This window comes from Vicugna pacos, chromosome 23 (assembly GCF_048564905.1).
Source record: "Vicugna pacos chromosome 23, VicPac4, whole genome shotgun sequence".
In the NCBI taxonomy this organism is placed as follows: domain Eukaryota; kingdom Metazoa; phylum Chordata; class Mammalia; order Artiodactyla; family Camelidae; genus Vicugna; species Vicugna pacos.
In genome coordinates, this window is record NC_133009.1 from 12,744,740 (window position 1) to 12,756,764 (window position 12,025).

The window sequence follows — 12,025 nt, forward strand, 5'->3', positions numbered from 1 at the left end:
CTTCTTGTTATTGGCTCCCAATTTAGTTTGTAGTATGAAAATGATCAGTTGAGCCCATGCCACATGTGTGTACCCTAGCTGGCAGGAGGCTTGGCAATAGAGTATCAGGTCTTTTCAGCTTCCTATTAAGATTTACATGGTGGGGAATTTCCTTTACTCAGAAAGTTTACATGCTGTGAAGCCATAAAAAAGACAAATGCACAGTGTAGTTTTTTAATTAATTCAAAACAAATTAACTGAATAGAAAAGGAAGCAATAGAGATTTCACAAAAATTGCACTAAAAAAAACAACAAAAAAATTAAGCCTTAATTCTGTTATGTAAGTAAGCTCCTCATAGGGCATTAATAAAGGCATTCTGGAGTTAAATCATCTTGAATAGGCAACCAGGAAAGCATTACTGAACTGGAGTAAGTTTTTATTTAATCATTTTCCAGAGGGATAATACATGCCTAAAAGGGAGCAAATGACATTTGCTTTTAAAATTCACCACCAGTTGGCCTTTGAAATGTACTTAAATCCAAAGGGCAATTTGAGTCAGAGACACACAAAAGCAAACCAGCTATTTTAAGCACCCTCAAAAATATTATTTCACCCATATAAAATGCAAAAAAGCACAAATCTATGAAAACCCTTGAGTTAAGACCAAGGATGCAAGATTTTATTATCATAGGAATTAGTTAAGAAATCACTTTGAAATACAGCATACAACAGAGTATGAAATTGAAACCTTCCCTAATTCTAAAGCTTTATAGAGGAAACAACTTGAAATATCAACATGAATAAAGGATTAGCATGTTACCCACGTATTATCTCCTTTCATTTCTTTACCTGAAGCTATGCTGAAGTAATGTTTGACGGCGATGGTCCCTGACAGTGTGGAAAGGACAGACAGCATCCCAAGTTTTAAGCTGTCATAAGGAGTCTGGAGGGCACATTCACAGAGTGCCTGAAATGCAGAAGAGAAAGGAACACAGAAGTTAAAACATCAGTACACCTTAAAATTATCTACTCATTTTAAGTTTTCTAGCTTTTAGAAAAACTGTATCTTTTTTCCATGATAAAAAACTTAGGTCAAACCGCCAGTCAAGAGGAACCTAAGGAGACAGGTTAGCTACACATAATGTGGTACCCTAGATGGGATTCTGGAACAGAAAAAAAGACACTGGGTATAAACTAAAGAAACCAGGACAGAGTACGAGCTCTGGCTTATAATAATTAATAATGTATCAAAATTGGTTCATTAACTATAAAAAATACACCATACTCATGTAAAATATCAGTAATTAAGGAACAAGGATGTGGGTATCTGGGAATCCTCTGTATTATCTCCTCTCTTTTTCTATAGATCTATACCCGTTGTAAAAAATAAAGTCTGTTATACAAAAACCATCATGAATGACTTTTTATTCAGATCATTATGAATTACATACTATTTAGTTCTTACAAGCAGAACTTTCAACATATTTTGCTTACAAGAGAGATGAATATTAGAGGGTGGGTGTGTGTGTGTGTATTTTTAAATTAATTTATTTAAGTAATAGAGTGTAGCATTCTATCTAGTTAATAAGTGAGTGAGCTATCTATCCTCTTCCATTTCAAGTCATTTACTCTACTCTTGACTAAGGTAGTCTGAAGTATTATCAAAATCAAGATGCTAGCTTTTCTGTCACTGCAGTCGACCTTGAATATATGCTCCTAGTACAGTGACTCTTGGCTCATTCCTTACATTTATGTAGAGTCTCTTAGGACTCTATGACATTACTGTATATAATTACATGGTCAAATAACTGTCCTGTTATTAAACTAACTCCCATTCTCTCACAAAGTTTCAGATAGTGAGCAAAACTGAAAGCCTAGGGGAACAATTAAAAATAAAATTTCAGAAAGGGTTAAACAATAAATTTAATATGATCTCAATAAAAATATCAACAAAATCCTGGGGAGGGGGAACTCAGATAATCTATTTCTAAAGATTACATGGAAAAATAAAAACCAGAAAATATGCAGAAAATTACGACAAAGTAAAATGAAAGACAAAACAAGTCCTACCAAATATTAAAATGTGTAATAAACCTATAAAAAACAAGTAAGTTTTTATTACTTGTGGACAGTAATCAGTAAGAATTGGTCCCAGAAATAGATTCAAATCATACAGAATTTATGATAATGGCATTTCAAATCAGAGAGACTATTCAATAAACAATTCAAGGACAACTGGACAGTCATCTGGATAAAGTAAAACTAGATTCTTATTTCTTTTTAATGCCAAATAAAAAACAAAACTGTAAAAAGTAATAGTAATATGAGTTAACATGGGAAAAGAAAAAGTAAAAAGATAATTGACAAAACTGGAAAAAAATTCCTATCATGTGAGATCAACAAAGGCCCAATAACCTTAATATATAAAAAGTTCCTACTAATGAACAGGAAACCAACCCAAAAGAAAAATCAGCAGTTCACAGAAAAAAATTATACAAATGTTTTTTAAGTATAAGATGTTAAACCTCATAGTTTGAAACATTTAAATTAAAAGAAGAGTTGCTTTTCACCAATCCAAATGGCCAAGATTAAAGTTTAATAATCCACGACACTTTTCGAAAACAGTGTGGGGAAATGGGCACTCACACACACTGTTGATAGAAAGGTAAAATGGTGTAAATCTCATTGATGAGTAACTGGCATTAAATATAGAAATTATGTATATATCATTGAGCTCCCAAATCTCCTTTAGAAATTCATGTTCACAAAGCAACTTTTTTTTTTAAACAAACTAGTCAATGTAGCAATATAAATGGCAACGGTAGAAATACTGGGAACAACTCTAATGTCCATCAGTGGGGGTTTGGGAATAAAATAAGAGTCCCACACAGATGGTAAAAGAATGTAGTCGATCTATATGCTAATATGAGATGTTTCCCAAGATGCATTCTTAAGTGATAAAAAGTCCAGAACATGCATGGAGTATATTTTCATTTGTACAGAGAAAAAATGAGACATACACATGATTGCACATGGATGAAAAAATTCAGGAACGATCCATAAAAGACTAGTGAGCGCCTCTGCAGAGGAGACCTGAGGGAAGAGATGGACGACAGACTTACGTTTTGCTCACTATACACCTTTGAACTCTGTGAAATTTTTATCATGTGCACATAATTTTCCAACTGAAAGAAAAACCTAGTTAATAACAAAAATAGCAGCAGCAAACATTACTGTGGAAGGCACGGCAACAGACTTGAAAGATAAAGTAGGTTTCTGGTCATGGAAGGGAAGATAGTCCAGGTGACGCAAACAAGAACTGGGACGATTAGGCCAGAATATGAAGCGTTTATTTGTGGCCTAAGAGGAGACACATCTCAAACGGACAAAGGCTAAGAGAGAGTAGGGAAGATCAGGCCAGACCGTAGAGGGTCTTGAAAATCAGGCAGAGTAATTTAAACCTGGTGAGAAAGGATAAGGAAGCCACTGGAGAGGAATGATGTCATCTAAGGTGCTGGGGAGATTACTCTGCAATGGTAAACAGAACAAGTTACTAAAGGAAGCTGAGTTAAGGAGCCATCCTGTAGTCTACAGCAGTACTTCAGGGAGGCTGTGACTGATGATGGCCTGAACTAGAACTTGGGGTAGAAACAGAGAGCAGAGGGTGAATGTGAGAGACGCTCTGAAGGGGATTATATACAACGGAATGAACAAGTAGGATTCAATTGCTATTACAAAACTTCAAACCTGATGGCCAGAGAATGTTGATTCCATTGATGAAGACTGAGAATTTATGTGGATAAGCTAATTTTAACAGAATAACCGAACACAGGAAGAGATATGAAGTCCAAGAAGAAATATCCACCAGGCATTTGGAATCTGAGACGAAGCAGATTTTTAATTGAAAGACTCGCATTAGAATTCTGGCTCTGCCACTTATCATCTCTGTGATCTGAGCCAATTACTGAAATCTTTGAGCCTCAACTTCTTTGTCTGTAAAGTGGGGGTAAAGATTTATACAGAACTGTCATTTTCAGATAAAACACCTCTGGAAAAACATATAAGAAATTAGACATTGGTTGCTACTGGGCAAAGGAATTGAGTGGATGGCAGGACAGTAAGTGGGACATATTTTACTGCATATCATTTTGTAGCTTTTGAATTTTGACACGTGAATGTACTGGCATTAAAAGAATGAAAGTGAAATTTAAAATAAAATATAAGGTGGAGGGTGACATCTATTGTCTGTAATATTAAATAGCTACCGAGAGTTGAAGCACTTTGTAACCTGTGCAAACTACTGTGCGGGAGGGCAACTGAGCTCAGGTAAGAGGGCAAGACTGCTGGGGAACACAAGTCCTGATGCTAAGGGAAGCCGTCCGAGTGGCAGAGAATAAATGGAAGAAGCCCCCAGACTGAACTCAACTCAAAGATTCCACTCTGAGAACAAGGGGCAGGGAAGAATACAAAAAAGGTACAGTTTAGAGAGTGGGCATAGTCAATGAGCACAGTTACATGCCAAAGAAGCCAAGGGAAAGGGGAGGTTGACAGTGTCAAATGTATCAAAAGGAAAGCTGGTAAGGGCAGAAAAAGCCTCTGGAGTTAGCATTAAGAACACCAGTGATCTTTCAAGTAACTAAACAAAGTAATAAGGAAACAGATCTAAATGCAAGTGTGTTAAAGAGTAGGGGATGAAGAAATAAAGGAAGATACAGATGTTGTTTTTGAAGTTCAGAACAGCTGTTTTTAAAAAGTGCTTGTTATTAGGTAATACTATAGTTTTAATTTATTCATTCAAATTCTTGGGCCATTTCCACTTATCCACTATTTACTGCCTAAATTGTTCTGCCTTGTATGGTTAATTAGTTTGTACTCAGAAATAAAATTCTCTATCAAATAGCCCTAGAGGTTATGTCTTGTATTTACCAATATTCAAAATGACACCTTATAGATTGTAACCTTTGGCGATAATCAAGAAGGTAAGTGAGACATTTTATATAACATGATAATGATATTAATAATTGCAAAGAAAAAATTTACCATTTGAAAAACTGAACAGATTGTTAGAAAAATCTTACGATGAACAACGTTATCTTCTAATTTCTGTTACTCTGCACAATATTGAACACCTAAAATGCTCTCCATACATAATGGTTTAAAAGGTCCATGAATTCAAAGTGGTAAGCTTTACAGAGCACATCACAAAGTTCCCCAGAGGCAGCAAGTCAGGCGTATTTCAATAATGAAATCTGGTTCAAGTTTCTGTTTTAAGGATGTTACCTATTACAAAATTGTTCTTACCAGGACCATTTTTTATATCAACAAAAAGGGAGAATCTAACTCTTCCAATGGCCCTCGCTTTCTCACACACCACCATTGTCACTGTCGCTGACTAACTGGTCTGAATTTCTGAGACCACCTTCTCTCTCTAGGCTGGGTTAAATCACTGCTCAGCTGAGACTCTGTCCTGAATTACTGTTTTCTGGGTCAGCTCCTAAGTGGGGGCTTCTCCTCTAGAATGGGACTGGCCACCAGGGAAGTGCTCCAAAAAGTATGGCAAAAAGTTTATAATCTTTAAAATAAAGAAAAATGTCACGTTAAAAGTACTCTGTGAAGGGGATTAAGAGGTGCAAAGTTTCCATCGTAAAATAAGCTAAGTCACGGTATGTGATACACAGCAGCAAGAATTATGATCAATAATATTGTAGTAACTCTATACGAGGAGAGATGGTTACTAGATTCACTGTGATGATCATTTCATAATGTATTTATATGTTGAATCACTATGTTATACATCTGAAACTAACATAATATTGTACATCAACTACATTTCAATTGAAAATACATAATATATGTATATAAAATTGATAACAACTTCATACTGTATAGCACAGGGAACTATATGCAATATAGTAGTAGTAACTTATGGTGAAAAATAATATGAAAATGAATACATGTATGTTCATGTATGACTGAAGTATTATGCTGTACACCAGAAACTGACACATCATTGTAAACTGACTATACTTCAAATAAATAAATAAATAAATAAATACATACATACATACATACTCTGTCAGAGACATAATACTTCTAAATTTTCTACGTCTCCATTGTACTAACTACAAAGAAAAAAATTATTAAAAGAAACAATTCTCATGTTTAACTTGCCATTCCTCCTAGGACTTGGTAAGGTACAAATCAGAAATCTTAGGAGAGATCAAGTCACAAATAAAATTATATGCTTGAGAATATCCAGAACAAATAATCTTTTGCTGTGTAACACAGGTTGCAAAAATCAATCTATTCAAAGACCCTAATATCAGAATAATGTGAACTACTAATACTGATCAACAAAAATGGATATCCTAATAAGACATTTAAAAACTCCAAAGAAAAATACAAACTCATGAAAAAATATTTTTGTTCCTATGAAATTATTTCTGTTTTTGACTACCTTAACAATATCACACTATACTTGGCCCTTGATTTAGGCCCTTCCTTCTTTCAGGTTTTTAAAACATTCAGGACGAAAATATTTCCTTTAAGCCTAAAATATTCAATTATAGGTGGAAATTATAACACACCAGTAAAAGTGGCAATGGAATGGACACAATTTATACTTGACATAACAAAACTCAAAAATCAATCAGCAGTGATGAGAATGGCTGAAAGGAAGGAAGGAAGGAAAGAATGAAAAAAGAAAAGAGGGAGCGAGTTAGACCTAGAAGAAAAATAATTACTCTTGGTGATTGAGAGTAAAATTCAAATTTGAAATCAACCAACAATTACCTTGTAAAGGTTAAATCATCAGAAGTGTTTACCCCTGCTTTATCCCAACATTTTCAAAAACATACCTAGGCCTTGAAAAAATGATTATTTGACCATATCCATTTAATTAAAATCAATATGCTCAAGTTTCAGGCACAATGGGAAAAAATACTTTGTGGAAGATTTATTAAAAAAATAAATATTGTCAATTAAAAAGAACTAAAGATAAAAGCCACAAGAAAGATAAAGATAAATCAGAATGAAAAATTCCAGGGAAGATGTGGTATAACGAAGAAATACTAGTAAGCTGTGAAATCAAGAAAACAATGAACATTTAAGTAACAATTAATGTGGTTATGAAATTCAATGCAAATATTATGAAAAAATTTACTACAAAAAAGAAACTGCATAGTTTAAAACAAAGTAACTGGTAATGAAATTCCAGATTATTTTAACAAGACATGGAAGGGGGTGTCGGGGGAATGAAGGAGAGTAGAACAGAGAAGAATTTAAGCCTGCTAAAATCTGCAACATTTCAACCACCATACTTTTCATTTTTAATAGAGATACATAAGTTCTTATATTAATATGTTGAATATAGAGGTAGATCAAGTAAAACTGTTTAATTAGCATACTAAAATCTTTTAATTCACGAAGAATAAAGGAACAAAGAAAACTTGATCAAAATAACAAAGGAAACTAACGAAACAAAGAAAACAAAAAGAACACATTATAAACAGTCTAAAATAAGAGGATAGATAGTCTAAAATAAGAGGATAAAATAGAAGTAAAAACCCCTCAGATATAGCAATATATGTAAATAAATTATGTTATAACTACTAAAAACCATTCAGATTAAGTCTCAATATATGCTATCTATAAGAATCAAACCTAAACAACAGAAAAAGGTTGAGGGTAATAAAACTGGCAAAGGCTTGATAGGTAACAATGTGAAGAAAAATAAACAAGTGGCAAATTAACATTACATACAGAACTTGAGGCAAAAAAAGCTTTAAATAGAAGAGAGGATTCTTTTACATTAATAAAAGTTCCATCTATGGAACAAGACAGCATTAAGATTTTTAAATTAAAACAGACATAAATTGGCACGAGAAGCTAATGAGTATCAAAACTTCATAGATCAAAAAGAGAAAAAAACTAAGATGTAGCATACTTAAGTATTATCAGTAGATTCCATACAGCTTTATTTTAAAATACTATATTATATTAGTAATAATACATACATAATTTATCTATATTATCTAATATATATCTAATATGTTACACATAATATAGAAAATAAACCTTCTTTTCAATCTTAAGCACAGTCTACAAAAAGTGATCCTATACTGGGCCACAAAGAAACTTTAAAATTAGGACTTAATAACAAACGGTTAGCAACAACAAAAATTCCATCAGCAAAAGCTTATCATTTCAAAAACAGAAACTTCCAGTTATAAGATAAATACCACACACAACATGATGACTGCAGTTAACACTGCTGCATGACATATAGGGAAGTTGTCAGAGTAAATCCTAAAAGTTCTCATCATAAGGAAGTTTTTTTTCTTGTTTTGGTTTTTCTTTCTTTTATCTATACGAGATGATGGATGCTAAGTAAACTCAGTGCGGTAATCATTTCACAATATACGTAAGTCAAACCATTATGCTTAAACTTAAAGAGTGATATATGTCAACTGTATCTCAATAAACAGGATAAAAGAAGAATAAGAAATAAGAAGGAAAAATACTATTTAAACTAATTCCATGGTCAAAGAGGAAATCAAACCTGCTCTCACAGAAATTAAAAGAGCAAAATCATTATAATACAGCTGTACCCCAGGATCTGTAGTGGTTCTAGGACCCCCTCCCTGTTGCAGACACCAAAATCTGCAGATGCTCAAGTCCCTTATATAAAATGGCATAGTACTTGCATACACGTCCTCCCATATACTTTAAATCAACTCTGGATTACTTATAATACCTAATGCAATTAAATGCTGTGTAAATAGTTGCTGGCAGGCAGCAAATTCAAGTTTTGCTTTTGGAGACTTTCTGGGGGGTGTTTTGGAACACTTCTGAAATCTGTGGTTGGTTGAATCTGCAGAACTTGTGGACACAGAGGGACAACTGTACAATCAAAAACCATGATACACCTAGGAATATCTTCTGGAATATGTGCAAGATTCGTATGTTGAAAACTAAAACCGCTGATGAGAAACTCAGGAAGACCTAAATAAATGAATGGGATATGCTATGTTCACAGATCAGAAAACTCAATATTATTAAGATGTCAATTCTCCCCAAATTGATCTATATAGACGCAAATACCAATCAAAATCCTAGCAGACTTTCTGTAGAAATTGACAAATTGATCTGAAATTTTATATGGAAAAGCAAGGACCTAGAACATCCAAAATAAAAGAAATACAAAGGTAGAGGACTCACATTACCTGACTCCAAGACTTCTAGAATTCCAAGCCACAGAAATCGAAATAGTGTGTTACTGTCTTAAGAACAGATACACAGACCAAAGGAACAGAATAGAATCCAGGAAAAGACCTACATAGATAAGGTCAACTGATTTTCAACAGAGATACTAAGGTAGTTCATAGAGAAAGGATAGCCTTTCCAACAAATGGTGCTGGAACAACTGGCTATCCAAACACACCTGGATCCCTACCTTGCACTGTATACAACAGTCAACTCAAAGTGGATTACACAGAGCTAAATATAAAACCTAAAACTACAAAACTTCCAGAAGAAAGTATATGAGAAAATCTTTGTTACTGTGAGTTATGTAAAGACTTCCTAGATAAAACACAAAAAACACAACCCAAAAAAGAAAAAAAAAAATGATGAGCTAGATTTTGTCAAAACAAAAAACTTCAGCTCTTCACAAGATACTGTATTAAGGGCACATACCGGCAGGAAATATTTTCAAAATACACATCTGATAAAGCATTCATATCTAGAATACATAAAGAACTCAGTAATGAGAAGAAAACAACAACAACAAAAATGCATAAAAGATTAGACAGGCACTTCATCAAAAAGATCTGGATGACAAACTGATAAGATGTTTAACATCATTAGTCATTAGGGAAATGCAAATTAAAACCACAATGAGATACCACTAAACACCTATTCAAATGACTAAAATTACAAAACCACACAATAAAAAGTGCTAGCAAGGATACAGAACTAGAACTCATACATTGCTGGTAAGTATGTAAAATGGTACAGTCATTATAGAAAACAGTTTGGCAGTTTCTTACAAAGCTAAACAAAATTTACCACACGATCTAGCAATTCTGTTCCTACATACTTACCCAAGAAATGTCCTACAAAGATCTGTACAATAGGAACGTTATTTATAATAACAAAAAAAAATACCCTGGAAACAATGCAAATGTCCATCAACTTGTGAACAGATGAATAAACTGTGGTCCACGTACTGGGATACTGTTCAGCAGTAAAAAGGAATGAACTACTACTGCTTCATGTAACAACATGGAGGATTTATGTTAAGCATTATGCTAAGCTCAAATCATATTACAATATGTAAACATAATAAATGAACACACTGTACACCTTAAAGTTACACAATGTTATATATCAAATATATTTCAATTAAAAAAGAAAAGATAATGTCCTCTGCTCAAAATCATCCAATAACACTCCATGTCATGCAGAGCAAAAGCTCTAGTTCTTACAAAGGACTCAAAGACCCTAAATGATCTCCTCCTTCCAACTGAATGTTTAACAGCATCTCCTATTTATTTCCCCTAGTCTATAGTCACACTGACTGCAGACTCATGAATGCTCTCAACTTAGGCCCTTTCTTGCTGGTCTGCTCTTCCTTCAGAGGCCCACAAAGTTGGCGTTGGTCCTTGCTCAAGTGTCAACTTCTTGAGCGCTCCCCAACCACCCTATTTAAAACTGCAACCTCCATCTTTTACGCTCACTAATCCCCTTCCCTGAGTTTATTTCTCTCTACAGCATTATCTCACTATCTGACCTCCCTACCTAACAGAAGCAAATGCAAATCTTCTCCAGAGGAATGCATTCTTCATTCTGGGATCTGAAGAATTCCACATATATTTTTCCAAAGAAAATGAGTAGCTCAAGGTAAAAAACCGGTATTTAAGGACAAAGCGTACTAAAATAGAGAACCAACAGAAATATATAGCAGAGAAAGATCTGGAAGAACTTTAGATAAGCTGGAGAGATAATTATTGAACTAAAACATATATGAGGAAAAATGATCCATAACACAGCAGAAAAAGATAGAGATGGAAATAAGAAGGTAAGGAACATGGAGGATTAATGGAAGGGCCAACATTCATTAAGCTGGAGATACAGAAGGAAAGATAAGAGACTGGCAATATCTGAAAGAATTATGATGGATGATTTCCTGGAACTACTGAAAGACACCAATCTTATGATTCAGGAAAATCAACAGTCTAGATAGTTTTAAATAGAAGAAATCTACAACCAGATATTTCATTGTGAAACTGCAGAACACGATTAAGAAGAATTAAGGAGAAAAATTTCTAAGCAGGAAAAAAAAAAACTGCTTCAGAAGAGTACTGCTACTTCTCAGCAATAAAAATAAAAATCAGTAGATGATAGAACGGTATCCTCATTGCCCTGGGCACTTTATCCCCAGAGAAAGTATTTTTCAAGATTGAGGGTAAAATGAAGACATTTCAGACAACCACAGGCCCTCACTAAAGGACTTTCCAAAGGCAAAAGAAAAACAGTAACAAAACTGTCTGATAAGAAAAGATAGAATTAAGACACATGACAATAATATATAAAAGTTTAGAGAAATATGTAAATGGAGTTAAAAGTGTGTTTTAAGGTCTTTGCAGCAGAATTAACACAGGATGTGTCTGAAACATAAAGATATATGAAGACTGGAAGTAAAAAGATGACAAACATCTACCAGCTAAATACATCCAGAAAAAAGCTGAAGTAGCTATATTAATATCAGACAAAATAGACTAAGGCAAAAGATGCATTAAAGAGAACTAAATATAAATGGAAAGATATAACACGTTCATGCATTAGGAGACTTCGAATTGAAAAGACATAAATTTCTTATAAACTGATCTTTCTATTCAATGCACTGTCCACAAAATTATTGACTTTTTTTATTAAATGGAATTTCCAGCTGCCTCTGAAATTTATACAGAATTGTCAAGGACCAGTAAAGTACAAGTATCCAGAATATATAGTGGCCACAAATCAGTAGAAAAATAAGCAAAA

At 33.7% G+C, this 12,025-nt stretch overlaps 1 protein-coding gene across 1 annotated transcript in view; it reads right to left on the reverse strand.

Moving 5' to 3' along the window:
* The window catches only part of INTS7 (integrator complex subunit 7), a 74,357-nt gene that overhangs the window by 38,207 nt on the left and 24,125 nt on the right, over nt 1–12,025 (reverse strand). Inside the window, exon 8 of the mRNA XM_006198745.4 lies at nt 830–947. Coding sequence (XP_006198807.1) covers nt 830–947 — 118 coding nt within the window. The remainder of the gene's footprint in view (nt 1–829; nt 948–12,025) is intronic.